At 37.8% G+C, this 23,512-nt stretch overlaps 1 protein-coding gene across 1 annotated transcript in view; it reads left to right on the forward strand.

Annotated features, from left to right (window-relative positions):
- The window catches only part of RPRD1A (regulation of nuclear pre-mRNA domain containing 1A), a 46,538-nt gene extending 26,444 nt beyond the window's left edge, over positions 1 to 20,094 (forward strand). The window contains exon 7 of the mRNA XM_075022706.1: positions 15,407 to 20,094. Within this exon, the coding sequence (XP_074878807.1) occupies positions 15,407 to 15,556 (150 nt within the window). The 3' untranslated portion in view covers positions 15,557 to 20,094. The remainder of the gene's footprint in view (positions 1 to 15,406) is intronic.
- Positions 20,095 to 23,512: the final 3,418 nt, after the last annotated feature.

A 23,512-nucleotide genomic window follows, 5' to 3' on the forward strand; every position in this document is an offset into this window, starting at 1 on the left:
TTTAAAATAATTGTAGAAGTGCACCAGAGGGCTGGAATATTAATCAGTATTTTGTCATTTAGCACAAGTCCTGAAGTATTTGATGCTATTCTGCAAGTCTTTGATTTAAGCGTAGGCCAGTGTTAACTAATAGATAGAAATCACTGTAAAATTAAGCCTTTGATCTTCCTGCAAGTTAAATGTTTCTCTCTGTGTTTTGGGGTTGTTTTTTGTTTGGATTCCCCCACCCCTCCTCCCCTTGCATCCAAACCAGACTTTTGTATGCTGCTCCATCTTTGAGGCCCTGTAAATCAGATGTAGAGATTCAGTTCTGCAGTCAGCACGTGCATCGGTTTTAAAGCTCTGCTGCATGCAGAGTTGGGGAGTAGGAAATGTGTAGTGGCTGCTCTGTTAGTTATTACGTTGCAAGCGGGGGAGAGTCAAGTTTTGAAAGACACAGCATTGAAAGTTGGAGATAAGCCTTTGAGCTTTGAGTTCCACCATTCAAAAGATTTTTGTTTTGAAGTCACTTCTGAAAATAGCATGTTAATGACTTGTCAAAAATAGCAATAAAACAATGTGAAGAAGCAAGATTTACATCTGGCTGTGGTCCTAGAGGTCAAGTAGGTAATTACTTTGCTCTAGTTCCTCAAATGATAGGTTCTCATTACCCCTTTCCATTCCTAATTATGTATTTTTTTTTCATTCTTTGATTCTCTTCAGTCAACAGCATTCAGATAAGGTTCATTTTACTCCAACCCAAATACTCATTCATCTGACAGCAAAGGAGGTAGAGGGACAACATTGTTTGTTCCAGAGTTGTGCCTGTAAACAGGTTTTTAGATTTTATGTGGAGCGCTGAGTTCCTTGCAGCTTCTTTAAAAACAAGTCTCAGATCTGTCCTGATCTCAATAAATGTGAGCCCTTTCATCGTGAAGACAGTAGAAGGCAGAAGACTGAGCAGACGGTATATCTCCCCCAAGTGTTACACTTGGCAATGTTTCAAACACACAGAGTTTTAACGTAATTTATTTCTAGTTTGCTAGTAACTACCAGAGTAGGAGGAATAATTCTGCAAGGGGAGTAGATAGGAAATCAGTTGTTTCCTGTGTCACATCCTAACTCACTATTTGTAATCTGACCCATTGATTTATTTCTTCTTTTCTGCACTGTTACTTACTCTGCTTTCTCCTCAAACCGTGATTACTAAGAACACACTGAGAATGTTGTGTTCATATAGAATCTCCCTCCACCTCGTCTTTGCTATCCTACACATCTAGACTCAACAGTGACAGTGAAGCTGAATCTGGTGCTATTCATTGCCGAAGACTTCAGAGTATCAAAGTGAAACCTGGTTAAATTCTATATGTATTCTAGAAACATCATAAAATCTCCCATTTTAAGTTACATGTTTTCTGATGGAGGTAATTGACATCCATCAGCCATAGGGAACCGTGGTCAAAAGGTGGTGGCTCTTTTTATAAGGTCAGTATATTTGATAGGTCAAGCGAGCGAGCTGTGCCATCACCATACCAGATTTATCCCAGATACTGATAATCATTTGGCATCCAGAAAGATCAGGCATCGAGTTAAACTGATACTTGGTGGGTAGCTTCCAGTCATATCTTTTCAGTCTTTCACTTGTCTGTGATTCCGTAATAACCAATGTAAGTGACGGATACTGCATCAGTGTCAGTAAATCATGTTTCCTCTTTCCCCATTTTCTGCCTTCTGCCCTAGGAAATCGTTTTTTTTGTTGTTGGTGGTGATTTTTGTAGCTGCTGTTGTTTTTTAAACCAGTGGTACTTTAAACAACCTTTAGTTTTAAACAATTTAGATGTAGAAGCTGTACCACTGCAATTAGTATTGCGTACACTGACTGTTTAGCAAAACAATTTAGCATGCCATCGTGAAAGCTGGGCATTTCTTGTGCTTGCCGTCACAGGTCATGTAGTGAATTGAGTGCCATTCCCATCATTTAGCATAGGATGATATTAGATGCAACCTCCGTAGAGAGAATTAAATTCTGTCTACGTGTATACCTGTTAATTTGCTCTTTTGGCCATAGCACAATGACTGTTCTTAGCTATGGCATTATCTGAAGATACGGAATGGAAAGTCCCTATTTATAATATTCTTATCTGTGGAAGAAATCAGGTGTTCTTGCTCAGCAATGTTATCTCAAAGCCTTTTTATCCTAAGGCTGAAAGGTTGTGGAATAAAGCAGAAACAGTGATGCAGGTACAAACCCAAAACAGAAAGTAGAGTCACTGTGTGCTGGTTTGGTTCTGGGGAATCTACATGAACTTTTTCAGACATGTTCCTCTCAAGAACTAATAATTCCTGGTTTTCTGGATTTCTTCTTGTATAATAGTGCTGTCTTAGAACACAGATAGCGGCAAGAAATGTAACATGACTAGGCTATCCTCCAGAAAGTAGTCTTTAAGCCGTTACTCCTTTGGTTTCCTGGCTAGCTTCTCACCTGTAATTTATGTGGATTGTCAATGCGTTCTCTTGCTGCAATGCCTGTAAGTGAAAGTCATCCTAATACCACTGAAAATGTAATGGGCTGTTTCTTCTGCAGCCGTTTTGTACCCATGTTCTCAGCATTTCTAGAAAGAAGCACCCTGAAACAAGTTTGTTTTTTTTTTTTTTAACCTCCTGGCTGATTAGTGTCTTCTGCCTTATGCAGAGAGAAGAAACCAGGCCAGTTTTTTGGAACACCGAGATCTTCCTTTATTCCCAACCCACGCTCCAGTAGACCTGTTACACCTAGTGCTAATCCTTGAGTCCTAGAGGGGTGCTGCTTTATTATTGGGCTAATCAGTGTTGCTAAGATTGGACTCCAAAGGATCATGCAACTGCTTTCAAGCCAGGTAGTTGAAAATTGTTGGTTTGATGTATATGCAAAACATAAAATAATTATTAGCTTTTTTTTTTTTCAAATCTTACAGTTCAAGATGGAGAAACTTCCTGTCACTGTGCTGACCAGGAGCATCTCATTTATTCCATTTGTGTCCTCTGCACTGTGTGTATGCATGTACAACTTGGCAAATATCCTAGCCCCAAATCCTTGAAGCCATGCTGGATAACAGCCAGTGTAGTCAGTGGAAAATTAATGTTCTTTTCATGCAACATGATCAGAAGAATTGTGCACACTTAGTAGCAGCTGTAGGCTTTAACTTTATGCTTCTGTTAAACAGCAATAATTCTTGGGCTTCTGAGGGTCATTCCATATGTGGGCTGTAGAATAATCTTGATCACTTGAACTTCAGTTTTAGGGTTGCTTGTAAGTCTTCATTGTCTTCTGGTGTCTGAATAGCTCACATCTCCAAAGAGCAAGAGAGTTTACAGAAGCTACTCTTAAAAATACCAAAAGTAATAAAGACTGTGATGTATAATCTAAGTTTTAGCTATCTTCAGTTATAAAATGCTGAGCACAAACTCCAGATTTGCATTGATAAAGGCTTAGCATTTAAATATGTATTTGTTAATTTAAGAAATCATAATTGTATTATGTAATTCATGATTTAGAGCAATTTTATTTTCTGCATGTGAGCCAGCGCCCAAGTTTCAGTAGGAGAAAGTTGCTGGAAAATACTGAATTTCATTAGAGCTGCAATAAAAACAAAGCTGTCAGTGAAAAATGTAAACGCACAGACGAACTGTTGTGAGGGAGAGCAGGCAGGCTTTCCGTGCCTTCGTGGGAGGGGGAGAGACTGTACAATTCTGACAACTCTGCAAAGTCCAAACTTGCATTAAAACAATTTCTGCAGGAGATACGTTCTACACAGCCCACAAAATGTTTAATGGCAGAAAAGCTTTCTCTTATGCTGCTGCATACAGGCTTACTTGTTAAAGCACATTGCTCACTTTTTCATTGCACACGTGTGTTTAACAATAATTTTTCTTCCAATATTTGAGTACCTAGCATACTTTTATGCTACATCACACACCTTTTGCCATGTTGCACAATGAACTTTCTCCTCCGAAGTTCAGTTGATCTGGCAATGTAGTGAAGTACGCCCTACGTAGTTGCAGATTTCAACCTACGTATGAACGACTGTTGGGAGGGGTTTTTGCTGCTTTTACTTGGCCCCGTTGTCTTGACTCTTCTTGATAACGTAGCTGCGAGCAAGTCACTTTCCCTGAAGCATGGCAAAAGCATGGTTTTGTGGTTTGTTCTTTTTAGCTGTGAAAGGGGGGAGACAGTTGTGCTCTCCGTGCCATTGGCAGTTATTTGCCCTCTCTCAGCCGAGGCTCCTCTTGCTGTGTTGTTGCAGCATCAAGGGCCTGCTAGAGCTGGCTAGGAGGCACTGGGGGACTCGTTTGGGCTGCTAAACTTGCTTGTTTGCAGTGCCTGGTTAGCTTGATTTTTTTCACTCGCAGGTGGGTCTGCAGGTTGCCAGTAGAGAAATTACCTTTTTCTTTTTGTAAGGCGAGACCTTTAAAAAAAAAATAAAAAATTTAAAAATCTGAATGCATAGTGACTTTTACGGTCGCTCTTTAAGATGGTATCTTAAGTTTGGGTGCAAGTCTATATTTTAGTATAAGTCATGGTTTAATCAGCCCTGTATCTCATAGCAGGCTGGAAACATACACCCAGAGGGCATTTATATTGTTCTTCATAAACACTTACTCTACTCCGCAACTGATTATGTCTAGTAGACCAGAAATCTTAAAACATGTCCTGGCAGGCTGGTTTTGCTGTGCCAGCCAGTCGATCCAGCTCGTGCCTGAAGTTCAGCTGCAGGTTCAGACCTGCTGCTTTTGTTTCCGTTGATGGAAGTCCCAGTCATCAGATGCTAGGTGTAGTTTATTTTTATTTTTTCTTTCAAACTTCATGTTTATGAGAGATCTGGAAGCACGAGTTTATGGACAGACCAGTCTTAAGTTTACTGAACAAGTAGGGAAGAGATGGATAATTATTCTAAAAAAATTCTTAAATTGTCCTACAAGCCACATATATTCAATTTGTATTTGATTCAATTTGCCACAATGGTAAGCCCTTTTCTGCAGCAAGAGTACAGTATCCATTGCTACTTCAGGTCTTGTTTTCTCAGGGAATTTGAAGCAGCTCACCAGTGAAATGAGACAGATGTAATTATTTTGTAATTTGGACATCAAATCTGATAAAACCCACGTACTTGTCTGCTTTCCTGAGGTACTGTAAGGAAAAACAACATTTTAAAAGATTTTAGGTTCTTATTTTAGTGTGTACAAATGACAGTAGAGCCTGAGTTTTTCTCTGGAACCTTTGATACAAATTTAAAACAGCATCAAGTTTGTGAGAGTGGATTTTGTATGAATAAGGGATGAATTTGGAGTGTCTGTCATATGAAAAAAACCCCAGGGTGATGTACCCAGTGAAAATGTACCCAAGTGACTTGAATGAATACTGACATGCAAGAAGCACATGGCAAAACAGAGAATTTGAGTGATTTACTACTTTGTATAATTTCATTTTTTTCAACACTGTGGACACCCAAATAAGTAGTTTAAGAAATACAGCAAAGGAACTGATGAAGAAGAGTAACTTTTTAGATATTTTATTTCTGCCTACTGGATAGTCAGAAATCTCAGTCATTAGAATCTTTATCAGGAATATCTGAAATGCTGTACTTTGCAAACAATGATTCTTCCCTGTGTTTCCCTTGATTCCAAAATTACACATTTATTAAAAACTGGATGAAAATTGAAAGACTTTTTTACATTATTTGCATTTTTTCTCTGTAACACATCTACTGAATTACTTGTGGTTTCATTTGTAAATACCTTAGTAATAAATTACTTTAACATTTAACTTACTATGTTCTCCTGATGACTTGATCTTCCAAGGTCACTTCATCCACAGCTGGATAGAAATACAGACCTACAAAACAGAAAACCCCACAGGTACTCTTAGAGCTTCTATAAAAACCAGAATAATAATTTTAAGACCTTTTTATGAAACACAGGTGGCTTGAATGGATGAAAGATGCTTTAAAAAGCTAAGACATTTTAGAAATGATTGCTAACCTCTGATACATGTTTTCTTTTATCAGTAGATCACAGAAGGATGTGCATTAGTGGGGTTATTGTAAGGTGTAGGCTTTTGGGAGGAAAATAGTTCATAATGGGAAAGAAGACTTCAGGGAAAACACCGTAAATGGCTTTCCATGTTCTTTTTAATGCTCCTTACTTGTTCTGCTTTTTCTCTAGACTTTTTCTTCTCTGGTTGCTCATAATTTCTGCTCTGACAACCTCTTTTTACCCCTTTTATTATAAAATAAAACTAGCTATTTGAGTGATTCAGAATAGGGTAAATAATGTAAAAAATGGGCAGGTGTGCCAAATTTGCTGCCTGAAGTTGGTTGTTTGATAAGAGACATTTACATTGTGAATTTTTCTTGTAATTGTTCTGTGCTCTGTATTGGTATGGCTTACCTTATGCAAAACTTTCGCATCATAGTGTTTTAATACTAAAGCTTGAGGATACGCACTGTTTTTTAAAAGATGGAACTTGTATCTATGTGCATTGTTAGGAAATTTAAGATTCTGCTTCTTTCTTGTTGGCTGTAGAAGGGGTGTGGTTGGTTGCTTACATCACGCATGGTAGTTTTTATTGGAGATATTGCTACAGGACTTATGAGGGGCAGTTTCAAGAAGTAAGTCAGAATATCTACTGCTGCTGTGTAGTTCTCCCTTTCCAACTTTACCTTTCTTGTGCTCCCATCCCCATTGCTGAACACTGCATTTGAAGTATCTATTTCACGCTCCCGAAAGGAGAGGAAAACAAAATTACCATGCAGCATATCAACAGTTTGTCTTACACAGATAATTATTCTCATGAGTCATGTAAACTATAGTTGCAATTCTCAAGTGACGCTGAGCACTTTCAACTACCATTAAAGCAAATCAGGCTTGTGAATGCGTATCTTTGAGCTGTAACTAAATCCTCTTCTTTAGAATCCATGTCTCTAAAATAGATGTTTCAACCTACTTAATGAAATTGTGAGAATGTCTTGACAAGTGTAATACAAAACTGTCTAGCTGATGAAATTTATTAGTGTATACACACAGTGGATGACCCCCTGGCATTTCTTGGCTTATTTTGAGAACCATTCTTTAAAAATCTCTTTAAGAAATAGCCACATGCTTTTCAGGTAAGACTGTTCTGGAATTGTAAGGTGGTTGTCCTTCACAGCTGTTTCTTCAGGTTGGATAGGAGTCATTTATGAACTGGGAAAATAAAAAATTTAAAAAACCAAAGAACCGAAGAATTAGTTTGAAGAGCTTATGCAAAATGTCCAAGAGCAGTTTTGCACAAATATACCTGCACTGATCGGTTACTTAAATGAACAAGCTCAGCAGCTGAGGCTCATCTGTAGCAGAAAGTTGAGGTCCTCTATCTGTATTTCTTTTATTTATTTCACTTGAAATATAGCTAATACCCAATCTCAGGTCAATAAAACACTTGATTCAAACACTTCTCATTCACTTTTTTCCTTGCTCACAGTTTAACACCGAGTGGCTCTACACTGCACCTGCAAAAGCTATGTATATTAGCCTGCTTTAAGCTCTCTGCTGCTTAGACTGCTACTAGTAGTTAGCCTTGCTACAATAGAACTAGGTCTCATGCTTCTACTTTATGTAGATCTGGCTTTGACAAAAGAAAAGGATCTGAAACAGTGGTCTCTTGGCTGGCTATAGATAAATCCCCTACCTAGTGACCTGCAGTGTTACTTTCATTCTCAGATTCACTTTTCATCTTCAAAATAGTTACATGTAGTCTTGGCTTTACAGAATTTTCATGCTTTCAGATGTCCTTGTTACATAATGAACATCAAAGTCCACATTTTTGTGGTTTGACACCCACAGCATTAGCTTCAGAAAGATGAATTGCACATGTGGAATCTGAAGTTGGAACTGAGACTGTTGTAATGACCTGCAGGTGAGGGTTGTGTGAAAGGAGGAATGTGAGTCTGATGTATGCAGTTTTTACCATTCAGCCGTTAGGTACAGTAAATACTTGAGCCTGAAGACTTTACACAACTCCTTTTAAATGCATTGCCAAAGGTGTTTTGTTTTTTTTTTTCTATAGACCATCAAAATTTTTCATTCATAAATTCCTTCAAAATTGAACCCTGATATCATTTAATTTGGATTTCCTTCATATCATTTGTGAATAGGTGAAACTTTAAGAAGCTATCACTAAGCCTGCAGCCATTTAATTTTTTTTATTATTTTCAAAACTGTTCTGCTTTATCCCTTGTAAGTGTGTCCGTATAGAGTATCAACTTGAATTGCTCAGAATTGTTCTGAAGTGCCTGATTGCTTGTCATCAGAAGTTCTCCAGAACTTCATTCTGTCAGCCAAGATTTGAAAATTAAGAATTCAGTGTAATTTAAACATCTCTTGGAAGTGTGTAGCTTTGAGTTTATTATAGTGGCTAAATTTTCAACCAGATAAAAATGCTGTATCAGATAATAAAACACAAGGAGACCAAATTTCACCTCAAGCAGGCATTTTTCATTCAAGCTGCTGCTGCTCGTATCTGCTATCCTGAAATGCTTTAAATCATTGTGCCATAGAGATTCTCTAATTAAATCAATGTCTTTAAATAGTAATTTATTTTATAAATTAATATTCATCACTGTGGAACCTTTATGATTGAATGGAGGTAAATATAAACTAAGTAAGCCTAGTAATACTCCTGGTAATTAAGCTTCTAAGTCCCTGTTTTCTTTAACTTTCCCAAACACTGACCAACTTTTTGCCAACACAATCTTCAAGAATAAAGCTATGGACAAGTTTGTAATAAAATAATCTTAAAAGATTACCTTTTCTTTGAGATGACATAATTCATGTTCTTTCTGGAAGTATTATGGAATGGGGAAATCCTTCTTTCAGTCAGGGACGTGCATTTTGATATACTAATGAAAATCAACCTGAATTTAATGAAGTTACAAGCCTTTGGAAAAGTCTTACTTTTATTAGGCTCATCAGAGGTTTCTTAAAACATTACTAACTTCCATGAAGAGCTTCTCCGCCAGAGAGTTTTCCAGCTTGGGCTAAAGAAGATTTCTTCTGCAGTTGCAACTGTATACAGTTGTTCTCTAGGCTGACTATGGGCCAGGCACCTGACATGAGAGCAGAGAAATTCTTCCATGGGTGGGTTGTCCGTGGCTTCCATGAGTCTAAGTAATCGGGAGGTGGAAGCCGATGGGTTTGAATGCAAAACTTGGACAAGTTCCCATGGAACTTGGCACCAGAGGCTGCAGAGATTAGGAAGGGATCCAGGACTAGACATTAGAGTAAAGAACAGAATAGGAGATCTGCTGGCTGAGAAGGAAGGGAGTGACCGGCCAGAAAAGAATAACGTCATGTAGGACTGAAGTGGGAGGAACTGGAATTCCTTTGGACTAAGAGAATGGAAGCAAAAACTGGTATGAGGTGATAGAGAGATCTGATGGAGATATTATGTAGGCAGAGAACAGGGACAGGCTGAGTATAGGAGTGGGGAGAAATAGCTTGTACCGAAACCAGATGCAGCCGAAACTATAGACGAAATGATAAGTGCAGACCAGGATTGGAGTGCAAGGAATTCAGGTATGGAGCCAGAAAGGAAGGAAATGGGAACAGTTAGGCAAAAACCAGTTGTGAGTGTGTGTATAGCATGTGAATACAGGCACGACAGGAGGCTGAGAGGCATTGAACAGCCTTGCTGGACAAAGGGGTTGGTTCTAGGAGCAGTGTTCAAGGAATGGAGATGGAGTCCAGGAGTCAAGTCTGGCGTGAACGAGATTTGAGACCCAGCTTTAGGCTGGAAGGAGCTGGACAAAGAAATTTCAAGGAAAGGGAAGAGTAGTTTGTGACCACTGTGAAGGACTTCACATTTCTTCAGATGGGAAATGTCCTGGTAAAATGCTTTATTCCTGTTTATTACTGCTGCACTCAGGAATTTATGATTTGAAGATCTGCAGCGTATTCCTGTCTGTACCACAGCATAACAGTTAATGGTAGACAAAGTCACTTAATCAAACTTTCCCCAGATGGTCACTAATTTAGTTTGTGGGTTTCAAACGTCTGAGTTCCTTGCTTCCTGTTGCTTCATTTGCAGACAAGCTGAGGAGTCTAATATTTTAACTTAATGCTTCAACATAAATTTTCTAAATTAAGTTCTTGGTAATTTTAAGTACTAAGAAAAATGGGATACTCAGAGGATGCATTTCATTTTGATCTCTCAGCTCAAAGAAATTTTCTGAAGAATAAGTTGTGTTTTGTAATGGTGAAGTATGGCATTAGAAAACCTATGAAAGTATTAGTAAATCTGTGTACAGACTAATGTGTACAGTAAGTAATGCATAGGGCGATGCATAGAACAATACGGAATAAACAAAGTAGTTACTAGGGAGGTGCTCGTTTTTTCAGTGCTATTTATTTTGCTCTAAATGTGGTAAGACCTAATGGAAAACTGATAGATGATAACATACTTGAAAGTTGAAGCTTTCTTCCAAAAATCTATTTTCTAGTAAACAGGCAAAATGTGTAATGGAAGGTTAGCCAAGTCAGTCCTTTCCTAAGCTTGTCATAACTGTCCTTGATTTTTCAACCGTGTGTGTGTGTGAAGCATATGGATGTGTTCAGACTCTGTTCAGGGTCTTAAATGAAAGTTATTTCAGGGTTTTGTTCATCCTTATCACTGTTAAATAGGTTGAGCCTTTAATCATACTGGTGACGAGCGTAAGCCATGCCAAATTTTTAAAGGCAGCACAAAATTTAACCCTGCTGATCTGTTTTCCAGAGTCATAGTGAGGCTTATCTGACTCCTTCAAGCCTCGTTGTCAGTCTTGCTTGCAGAAAAATACCCAGACTAGGTGAGGCATTAGATTTTAACAAGGTGGAGTCGCACACGCACATACTGTGTTTCTGAACTTCAAAACCTAGATACCAGGGTACCACACGCCATTTGCCTTCATCTGAGCCTTTGACGATTTCTAGTGGTTTCTGTGCTGTTGGACAAAGTGCATGAGAAGCCTTTGCTCTGTACAGCTCCGACATCTGCACCTGAAATCGGAAGGTTGGAACGGACCTAGAAAGTCAGATACCTCAGTTTTAAATACCATATATATACAGGCCATGGATGCTGAAGTACACACATGCCCTCAACACCTTAAAAGCCTTTAAGCCTTTTGGGTTTTGTTTTTCTGTATTGAGAGTATTGATTTCCACCTTACCTTCCTTTCTGTAGCCAGCCAGGGTGCAGATTAAATATTTGTGTTTTCTGCAAACCTTTTATTCTTGCTTTGGAATCAGACTTTGTTTCTTTCACTTTGCTGTACATTTTCTGCCACGCAGTATTTTGATGCATGCCATAGCCTTAGTGATCACTTGAGGGTTTAAATCATACTAATGTTGTAAAAGGAAAGCATATCCATGAAGTTCCAAGTTGTTTTGGCTGTAGCATCTTTCTACAGTAATTGCAGGAACTTTATATTAAGATCTATTTCAGCCTATTTCAGTTGGAAGGGAAAATATTCTATGCAGTACAGAGTCTGTTTGGCCTGCCCACATTTTTATTATTCATGATGATTGTAGTTTCTAATCAAAAGTTATTTGGCTTGTTTGCCAGGTACTTATTTGATAGAGAATTACTATTAATCTGGGTGTGGAATCCATATGTTGTTAGCATTGCTTTCACAAAATATCCATATTCTACACTGTCAAGTAATGGAAACTGTGGTAATCAGTGGGATTCTAATGAGCAAAATAAGTTCTTCTAATTATCTCATAAACCTACTTTTATGACTGGAAGTACAAAAAATTATTGTTTGAAAGTAGTGTTATCTTAGACTGCTGAAGAAACTGAAGAGACTTAATTCTGTACATCAGGTTGCTCATATAGCCCAAGAGTAAAGTTCTCCATAGGCAGCAAGCAATGCGAATTATGCTCACTGTAGCAAAAGAAGACATCATACTTCTGCCTGGCCTTGACTGTTTAAAGTAAATAGCTTGAATCTTGCCTCATTTACACAGGGGTAATTTGAATTATATCTTAAAATCAACATAGTGAAAATGAAATTGAAATTCTCCATGAGGATTTCTGCAGTTAGAAGTGTCAACAATATGGGTAAATTGATACTTGGTTATGCAGTATACAGTATTTCTAATGGAGCAACAATATCAGAAGTAACACCAAGATACCCTGTTCCCGCTCCTCTGCTTTAATTAAGTCACACTCTCAACGTATACATTGAGGAAAAAGGTTGTAGGTACATGTGCATGCTTTTATGATAAAATATTAAAAGCTGTACATATAACGAGTATTGTTGATAATGAGTACTTGATACTTGTATTCCAACAGTCCAGGACTACTCGGGTAATGCCAGGACTATATTAGCAGCCTTAAAAATACATAAGCAAACCCTTTCAGAAGTGACTAGTATTTTAAATAGAATCAAGCTGTGAAAGCAGCCCATTTGAAAGTACCTCAAAACTCCTGTACTTGAAAAACAACCCTCTTTTGAACTTGCTCACCAGTCATGAAAATGGGACATTTCCAGTGATTTCTAGCATGGTTTTGGGAGTGTCATGGAAAAGGAGCTGCTCTGGATAAGGTGAATAATATTTCTACTTGTGAGGGAGGATTGTCATGGACGTCTAACCTGTAGTCGCAGATCTCACATATGCTTTGGATTACCAAAATTGTATTAAAATTGCATTCTGTAGCTTATACTGCATCAATAATATAATGGATTATAAAATCTAATGTAATTTTTTATTTAGTTTTGTAATAAAAAGCTTGAGCAAACTTTCTCTGAGGTCTCTACTTTCTGAGAAGGCACAAGGAACAAGTTTTGACTCCCTGAGAGCGTGCATTACACTGAACGTATTGGCAAGAGGAAGACTATTATATGGGAAACTGAATTTATGAGAACACTTTTCTTAGCGAGAAAAAGGGACCTACTGTCAGTAATATTGATCAAGCTGATATTCACTAGGCAACAAGTCCCAGGCAAAACGCATATGGAAAATGCTGGATGTCAGAAATGTGATGTTGCTATGGAAATGATTTATTATCAGCTGAAGGGAATTTTAATGCAGTCAAACAACTGACAATCTAATTTAAGGCACATTTCAGGTTTTGGAGTAAAGTCTTGTGAGAATTTAGCTGCTAAGTGTGATCTGTGCGTATTTGCCTAGCTTCACACTTCGAGTTTATGAAGGGATACTGATTTGCTGCTTCACATTCTTCATTGACAGAGAATGAACTATCAGGATGCAGCTGATTCAAACATGATTTACAAGAATTAACTGCTGGAATTATTTTATAGTTAATTTCTTTTACTAATTTTGGGCCTTTTGGGTGTTTTGATTCTGCCTACAGTTCTAATCCTCCTCTTCAGTACAGCAGTACATCTTTCACAACAGAGGCCAGGTCTCCTAGCATCAAGTTTGCTCAAAGCCCTTGTTGCCCAGTGCTTGATCTCCAGCCATCCTGCTTCTGAAAATAGTGATTCTGGTCACCTAGTGTTCTGTATATTGCCAAATTGTTTGTTTTACTAAACAATGAAACCTATCTCTTCCTCTGACATTAAAATCTATTCCCTAAAATAATAGTCAGGAGTGTATCTCTGCAATATGGACTAAAATAGATAGTGAAAAGGGCAAGAAGTATTCTGTTACTGGCTTTTTACATGCTGGCAAAGGACTATGACTCTTGCACAGGATCAGCTCACTGACTTGCGATTTTAAGACTTTTTCGGTCATCTGTATCATAAAAGGAACACTGCTTTGCCCTGTGTACTGTCACCAAGTGTTTACAGTTCTGCTGACTAGGCATCTGTAGTATTTTCGGTGTGTTTGGTATCTCATAAGACTCTGAACTGTATGTAATGTTTAGTTTTAAAATATAAATGATATCAAGGAATTGATGATCCTAATTCAGGGACATTTTTTATCTCTTTCTATGTAAAGATTTAATTATTATTTTTTTTAGCTATGCATTACCGTCTCATTAAGAATTTAAGATTTGTTGTGGTTCTCTTACTGCCCTTGGTAAGAAGGCCACACTGCTGCTAATAGTCGCAAACTTTGGTTTTAGGTGTGTTGGATCTTGTCCAATAATCCTGATCATGCCCCAGGTATTTAATATTTGCACTACTGTATTGGGTTCTGCTACCAAAAGGTCTTTTCGTTGGCCTCCCTTTTTACTCCAGCTATTAACAGTATAGGAAAATGTTTAAAATTATGTTTAGACCTTGTAAATAGCATTATTATCTTTTATAGACATTTGCACAGTGTTTTCATACTCGCTAGAACATTCAAGTGTTTATATTTGGCACTTTTACAGGATGATGTAGATTTTTTTCCCCGCTATTATTTAGAAGTGGTTATAATCATGAGATCTTGGTTATCCATGGGCTGATTATCCAAGTTGTACATTAACTATTTCTTGTTATTTCCAGTCGTTCCCAGGCTGCAGCAAAACCTGCAGCTGCACTAGAAAGCATCTGAATTTGTTGTGTTGGGAATTACAGTATATTTTCGTGAAGCTCCGCTTAGTCTCTTCTGCTATCCAAAGAAATGTGTTTCCAAGTTTTTGAAATGTAAATATTCCTGTAAACTGTACCCTGATCTTCCTACAGTTTGGAATAACTGTTTTCATTTTATACAAGCTGGTATTCTTCTCCATTATGTCTCGTATTCTTAATAGGTGAACACTAACTACATTCTAGTGCACTGGCTTACAGTGTTAAATACTTTATCTTGTATAATGTTGTTTCATGTGAAAAGTTCTTCATAATAATTAAATATATGAATTATGAGTGGTTTGACCTGTATTCCAACACAATGTGAAATCCTAAGCCCCCAGATCTAAAAGTTTCGATCCATAAATGTACTGATGCAATATGGTTTTTATTATAAAAGTTAATAAATACTTTTATGATTGGTCAGCTTGGTGGGGCTGATCACCAGGCCTGGTTAGGTGGTATGTGGTTGGTTTTTATTCTTTCATCAGTATGAGCTGAAAGTAACTTCTTTGACATCAGCAAGTTTATCCTGTCATACTGGGAGTGACAGCAGAGTATGTGTGTCAATTGTCCTTAATACAGTTTCTAAGAATAATCCCATTCTACTAGTTGCATGGAGAAACATGTGTAGCTGTGTTAACTGGGATTGTCTTCCTTGTTTAGCATTTATGTACTTAACGATTCAAAGCAAAATAATCCCATGGCTACGCTTCCGAAGTCAGATGCTGAGAAAATGCTAGACCTGATGTCTCTCCCTCCAAAACACCCAGTTCTCTGGGTTCTCACCTGTTAAAGGATGTTTAGTCATCTAACTTGCAGATGGAATACTTTATTTGGAAAACGTCAAGTGCAGTAAGTAGCAGAGATGGTATTAGCAAAAGAGCCTCATGTTGAATTCTTCTGCATTACAGGAGTACAAACGCAAGCTAGCCAGAGTGTCCCAAGTACGGAAAGAACTCAGGTCACGCATCCAGAACCTGCCTGATCTCTCTCGACTTCCCAATGTCACGGGCAGCCACGTACACTTACCGTTTGCAGGAGACATCTACAGCGATGATTGATTACAAGAACATCCTTCCAAAACCTCTACTTTTCTGTGAAATGAGGGGTAGGTCAGAATGATTGGTACACTTGTAGTATTATTTTTGTATATTGTTGGAGAGTGTCAGTAAAAAAAACTCTAATAATTTATAAAAAAATGGTTTAAAAGTTGATTTCTTTACTATTTTATTGGCGAGTGAACATAAGGGTACATTTATAAAAGTGGCATCTGTGTCTGTTACATTGAAGAATGGATAATTATCTTATCTTTTGTAAAGATTTTAGTTGGGTGCCCTCAAAAAAACATGCTAAGGTTTTTCTTATGTACCCTATATTTAGCGTAGATCAACATATAATCAACACATACTTCTAACTCGAGACATTTCAGTTGCTAGTGAGGGAGTGAAATGCGGAAATCACAAGCTTATGTTTGCAAGAAGGTTGATGCAATTTAATGCAAAGTTAAAAGTGATCTTACTGTCCATTACATTTAAATTACCCACTCCCAAAACAAGTCAGGTAGGTTTTTTTGCAGTAAATGTTAGTCACCAACTTTGTATTGGAAAACATAAATCATGTTACACTGAGCAGATCTTTAAATGACTCAAAATATTGCAATATTTTAGTATCACTTAAAAGTCAGTGTAAGAAACTATACAATCGTCCCATTTAATTATGTTTCAAAATTGTAACCTTCTTTTTACAGCTGCTTAGTTTCTAAATTGAGGGACCATTCATTTGTACTCTAATCCCTTTCTGGAACATCCGTCTCCATCTAAAAAGGTTAATCCCAGAAATGTGAAGCCATTTTACAGCTTTAATTAAATTGAAAGGTCATTCTCTAAACTGTCCCAATTGTTAAATGCCCATTATTAAAGTTCGACAATGCTATGTACCATCCACACACGCAGCACCACGATGATATAGCCATGCTGTACATCCTCTTCCACTGAGAAACCCTGGAGGCCAGCATGGGCTTCCAGCCCTGCACCTCCACCTGCTCCAGCAAACATTTCTAGATCTTGATTGTCTTTTCTCACATACAGGAGGAGACAGTTCAGGCCTGTGTGTGAGTCAAACAGTGGAAAATTATTGCCGACTGTCGTTTTTTAAAAAAGTCCTTTGCATGGCACAAATGTGGTACTTGTCTACAGGTAGCTGAATTTGTGAAAAGTCCTTGTTACCATAATATGCACCAGCTTTTAAGTTCACTTAAAAACTTAAAAGATACAGACAGGCATCTAGCAAATTGCCAGAAAGTTGAGGCTTTTCAGTCAATTGGAATTAGGCACGTAATTGTTGAAAGAGGTATATAAAATTGCCTACCTGTGCCCTTGGCATTTAGATGACCTTAAAAACCTGAGCTGCAAGTGTTTGAGTTGGATAGATCATCGGAGTGTTTAATGATTGCATTTTGCTCGTGGGTTTGCACTTGTCAGGCATTGTTTTCCATCAGTTAAGTTCCCAGTTTACAAGTTTAATTCTCCTCACATGAAAGCAAATTTTCTTAGAAAAATCTGTTCTTCCTTTTCAAAAACCACAACTCAAGATAGTCCTGGAGTGAAACTGTTGAAGATAGTGATCTGTCACTTGTTATTGACTTCTACAGGCCTAATCACTAGAATACTTGTTGGATGCGAATGGAGAATAATCTTTTTCTTTAAAATAGATACACTTGCTCATAAGCACCTCAGTCCAATTATCTTTTCTCATGGAGGTTGCCATGAATTAGACCTCAGTTAAGTCAGGAAGAAACCCCAAAAGATAAAAATACAAGCTGTTGACATAGCATTTGGTAGCATGCAATGTAGAATACTAATTTCATCAAAAAATCTGACAGATAGGAATGCTGAAGATAGTTCATCAGAGCTCGCTAGCTGTCCAAAGATTTGTAAGTTTTGAGTGGCAGTTTTCCACTCCATAGGAAAAAGGAGCTAACTATAATGAATCCAGAGTGTTTCTTTAGTTTAATATGCAAAATTAAATAACACTTATTGGCATCTTTTCGGCATAGATTCTTGATAAGAAAGTGAATGTTCAGGTACAGTTTTAATGTTTTGAATATTTCTGTTCTAGTACATTAAACTCAGCGCATAAGTTCTTATATACATGTATGTGCATTACAGTTGCAGTTAAAGCTCAGTCTTGCTAATGAATAGCACCAAATTTGTGTTAAATGTTAAAAAAGCTTACTCTATTAAGAATTATGAAACAAATCATAAACAAGAAGGATAAATAGTGAGTTCACGGTTGAATCCCATCCATAGAAAACTTAATTTGTACCCAGAGGTGGTAATAAGTGCAGTGGCATGGCTTGTTCAGGGTGCATTGAAGGATCTAAGTCTTGGATACTCAAAACCACAGGGAATTAAGCTTAAACAGACTTTTGCTACCTTAATTAAAAATAGTTATAATAATAAAGTTGGATGCTGAATTTCCTTGATCTCTCAAGAGTATTAAAAAAGACATGACACTTTTACTTCACTAGGCTTGTTTTTCCTATTCATAACTCTTAGTGATATTGTTGCTTATCTACAGATAATGTAGAACTGATAAAAGGAGGAAAAATCTCAACTTCCTGATTGTATATAGGTTTTAATTTTGAGAAAGTGCTATTTTCTGGATATATTTTTCTTTATTTTACTGTGAAATTGTTTACTTCAAGGAATATTTCATAGCTGGGGTTTTGGAAATGATCCCTCAACATTTGTTTGGAAAAGAGGACTTGTGGAAGGTAAAGGTCACTCTTATAGCAAGTGTCATATATTAGTGGCTGAATGGTATGTTGTTTGTTATTTATATGGGAAAGGCATCAGATATCAACTAGTTAGAAGATTTATATTGTAACTGTAATAGTATAGCAGGAGATAACATGGTACGATACAAATGCAGCCCTGTAGTATCAAAAAATACCTCCAAATTCTCAGGTTCCAAAGCTTAATGTACGTACTTCTGACATTCTCAGGAAGAAAAGAGACTGGGTAGGGAAAGGAAGGGTGCCTAGGAGCTGAAAGGGAGAACATGCCTGGGTGGAAATGAAAAGCAAAACAAATGTCAGCTTTTGTCAAAACAGAATAGCAGTGTGAAACTGGGCAGCACAATGTTTTAGCTGTAGATGGGATTACACAATAGAACTGCTTTGGGGTGTTACCACCCTGGGAAGGAAGATGTGTGGGTGTACCCTGCCCGTCTCTTCTAGCGTGGTCTGAATCTACTCAAACCAGAACACCGACCCTACAGAAGGCACAATTATAAAATATCTGAACATTTTTCATCTAATAATGAAAGCATGATAATTAGATTTTTTGCTTCACTATATTGCACTTTTACTGAGCATTCTCCAAAAAAAGCAACGAGATTCCTGCAGCTCTTTGCCGCATGAGAATGCTTACCTTGGAGGTCACTGGGACTGCTTGTATATTCTACTGTTGGCAGGCTCAAGCTGTGTTTCTGCATAATGTCTTGAAAGATTTCAGGAATATTACCCCACTTCTGTGGTTTTAAAAATAAATGTGAAGCCCTTAGTTACAAAAATTACCATTCTTAGAAATTCTGTTTCATTACTCCTTTTGAAAATTAAACTACAGCCTGCAGTAACATTAGCTTGTCTGTTTCACTCTGTTAATGTTTGTATTAATATATTAAAACAAACACCTCAGTTAATCCCTAGCAACACATGCTTATTATGTATTTTATCTGAGTAGTCTTCTGAATGTTGAACTGAGAGCTTTCATTATGATAAAATTACATTCCTGTTTCCCTGAAGTTTAAAAAGACAATGTGTTAGGATTTCCATAGACTAATACTGCTCTCACAAGTCAGTGGGAACTCAGTCTGGTAACTTCAGTGATGACCCAAAATACATGCCTAGGATGCAGTATGTGCAGATGACCATGGAAGACATGGGAATCATACATAGGCTTGGCTGGCCCTCTACAGAAGAGCTGGCTTTCAACCTTTTGAAACGTAAGCAAACAGATTAATAGGTGGGGTTTTTTTTAAGTGGAAAAAATTAATGAATTATTAGAAAACCAGCACGTCTAAAATTTGACGGTTACATTTATAAATATTTAGGGCCAGTTCTGCTCATTACTCATGCATATAATCACAGTGACTATTCCTGCAAGTAAGGAAAGCAGACTCAAATGTAGTGTCTGAAGTGGAATTTTTTTTTTAATGAATGACCAATTTTGTCTCAGCTCCTACTTCAGTGTGTCATTTATCTTGATTAAGTAGTAAATCTCTTCCATCTTGTTATTTAGAAATCTAATTCTGATTTCATCTTTACAATATTTAAAGTATCCTACTAAGCATGATGTTTTTGTGGGAATTTGCAAAAGTTCAATAGCACTCGTTACTTGTTTGCAACAGAAATAGACTCATTTGTTAAAAGCTAACAAGAAAAGTTTGAAATGTAAAGATGTTTCATTATTGTGCTTTTCTGACAGAACGTGTAATCCTTGTGTAATTTATGTCCTCAGAATAACACCTGTATGTATGCTCTTTCATATTTAATAGAATAAAACATTGTTGTAAAAACATCTTTGAAATCATTGTTTATTGCTTGCCTACTCAATCTCTTGGTGTGAAATGGCTTTAATGTAAACTGCTCACTATACTTACTTACTTAGGAGTCAACCAAAATCTCATAGTGATGCTTGGGAAATGGTCAATGCTAATTTTGAAGGTTATTACTCTCTGCATTTGTATTTTGTGTGACAATTTTCAGTGAGGAAGCAGTGCATTAAGAAGTTTGAGGTCATAGCTCTAGAACTGTAAATTTCTTAAAAAGAAATACTGTTCACATACCATCTAGTTTGGCTGAAGTTTGTGTTTCTTCAGACAGGGGTGGGTGTGGGGGAACCAGCTGTGATATGCCAGCTGGAGGTTCCCAATACTCAAAAATGGGAAAATGGCTTAAACTGATGTTTCAAAATAAAATACGCTTTAGTTGAGCTGGTTATATGAAGACACACTTTGTAACATTTTCAGTATATGGTATAATGCTGTTACTGTCAGTGATATACATACCGTTGCCTAAGTAGAATTTGTATGAGCTGGGAAATAACTCTCACTCTATAATTAAATGCCTGTACACAGGGCTGTATGCTAACAGAGAACCTTCTTGGTCTTGCTTTACAAAGTCTGGGTGAAATTCTGGCCTCACTGAACTCAGCAAGGCTGTTTGCTCTCTGTAGAGTCGTTCTTCCAACACAAACCAGTAAGGCTGCATGGCAGAGGTTCGGCAGGGAGGCTCAGCAATGGTCTGTTGCAGCCTGCAGTTAACCTCCAGTGTTTCATCAAGTACAGGAATGTAAAACATTCTGAAGGGAAGAGTACCTCAGGTGCGTGTATATGTGTACATAGATATGTGTGTGTATATATTTAGGTGTATGCATATATATGCATCTGATGTGTGTATACATGTCTATACCTATATACATCACAGATACAGATATGTATAAACATAGATATGTGTGCATGTCTATATATATATATCTATCTCTATGGTGTTCAATGCATTGATTCTGTGAAAATCCAGGAACAGAAAAAGACTGTATTAGAGGCTTAGGAATAACATAAAAGCACTTCAGATGATAGATAGAAAATGCCAACATTATTTCTGCCCAGCATTTTGAAGCACACTTGTAAAACAAGGAATGGCACATACTGTTGGTTTGTTGGTTTTTTTTTTCCCCACAGTAAAGTCTGATAGCTTGCAATAGCGATCGCTTACACCACCACATCTGGACATGTCTGACAACTCTGGTAATTACAAAGAAAAAGATGGTGTTTGGAGCACAACAAGACTCTGCCTACCTTTTACCTTAACAAATAGCACATTGCAATAGTAAGGGACCTGGAGTGCAGGATACCTGAAGGTCAGTGCCTGCCAACCACGCTACACCTCTTGGAGATGCCTACTTCTGACTAGCTCTCCTGTGATCCTGTGGGTAGGTTGCCCACGAGCGTTCGCAGCACACCGGTTGCACGCTGGATCACGTCTTTTATCCATTATCTGTAGTTTTATCAAAAAAGAGGAATGTGACTCATGTACTCAAAGGCCACTTGGTATTGCGTAAAACACAGAGTGAACAGGGACAATTGGGAGCTCTGCTTCAAAAGCATACTCTTGATTTGCTCTAACACACACATTAATGTTGGTGCACCTTAAAACATAGCAGATGCCCATGCTGGTTTCACGTAAGCCTCATAGGCAGCACGGCAATAGAGTACCTAATACGTGTACTTTTATATTAAAAAATTATTGCAAAACTTATTTTTCAAATACTTTTGTATAATGCACGTTTACCATCAACAAGATGATTGAAATATATTTTTCCAGAGGACTGGATCATAAATAACAGCAACAACAGGTGAATTAATGCCAATTCTGCATTGGAAAAGGCGTAACTCTAAGGTCCATACTTCGATCAAAGAATGACAGTTAATTTGATCCTACACGTACCTAAGGAACAAACAGCAGCGAACCTTTCAAATTTATTGTGCAAGTGTACAGCACATATAGATATAAAAAGGTTACATGCCAATCTTTGAGACTGTAAGTAGAATTTGCAACTATTCTCCCCTGCCCCAGATTGCTTTCGAGTCTGCCAACTTACCTGCTGGTCCTATTTCTTAAGTGGTGTTCATTGAGTGTGAATACACTTACTTAAAGGAAACTATTAGAATACACACACACAAAAAAAAGGAAAATACAGACCTTTAAACACAAGAATTTAAATGTTTTTAACAGACTGATTCTTTTCAGAGGGGAACTCTGAAGCACAATTTGCAGAACCGTCACTGCAGGCTATACACAGGCCAGGCCATGAACTACATACTGAACAGTGACTTTCTGCTGTCCTTTCTCACCTCTGTGCCAACTTGAAAGTGTAAAATCTGACAGCGGAGACCACTTTAACCTCGACAATTGTCTATTCACATCAAAACACTTCGGTGCAACGAGGTCACTACTATCCAGGGCAAACCTGGTTTTCGAGACTGAAGTCCAGGAAGGAAGCAACTCTTGACACCTGATAAAACCAAAAGACATTTAAGAAAGAGGTTCTCTCCTTAGTCATTTCTGAACGAGACAAAAAAGTGACCCATTTTGGTAGCACCAGAGCAACTGGAAAGGAAGCATCCCCTATTCTTTATGACTGTGCCACTCTCATAGCAGTAACAAATCAGGGTGCCGACAGCAGTCTCATAGCGTGGAGCTGTCGGTATTGAGAGCATCCCACATTAGACCAGTTTTACAAGGCTCTGCGTTATCCTGAGACCAGTATCGTCCGCAGTCCAAATCACAGAGAACATTCTTAAGAAAAAGAAGAAACTTGATCTGGTGATACGCTGTTTTCTCTCTCTCTGTATATAAGTAACTGCTGTCTTAAGGAATAAAAGTAAGTTATTTCGGAACCTTTGTAAAGGCTGTGTTAAAGGCTGTGCTTAAATTAGATATCAAAAGACAGCGACACTACAGGACACTGCATTACGGCCTTGAACGTAGCGTACCTGCAGAAAGTGCCAGTGAAGGCGTCTTAGTTTACTCAAACATGCAAAGCAGGGATGAGATCTTTTAAATTCTGTTGTGACGCATTATCTTAAAAATAGTGGGAGAGTGAGATGGAGCAAACTGCAACCTCCCCACACCCAAACTGCTTTCAGGTCTGCCAACCTATCTGCTGGTCCTGCTGAACCCACTGATGGATCCAGTACTGTCAGCTTCCTCAAAGGGCAGATCCTGACTTTTAATTCTTGGGCTACTAGAGACTGCAAAACATGTTCAAGATTCCCAAGCATATTAGACTGGCTATTTCCTCATCTCTCCCTTGCAGACAATCAGTCCCCTTAGAGCTTCCTTCTAAAAAACACTCCTTTGAGCATCCTTCTAAAAAATATAGTCTATGCTTTCACAGGGTACATGCTGTGAAACAAATCACTTTGTTGATTTACTAAAACTGGAACAATAC

The sequence above is a fragment of the Buteo buteo genome, chromosome 3 (genome assembly GCF_964188355.1).
Source record: "Buteo buteo chromosome 3, bButBut1.hap1.1, whole genome shotgun sequence".
Taxonomy (NCBI): Eukaryota; Metazoa; Chordata; class Aves; order Accipitriformes; family Accipitridae; genus Buteo; species Buteo buteo.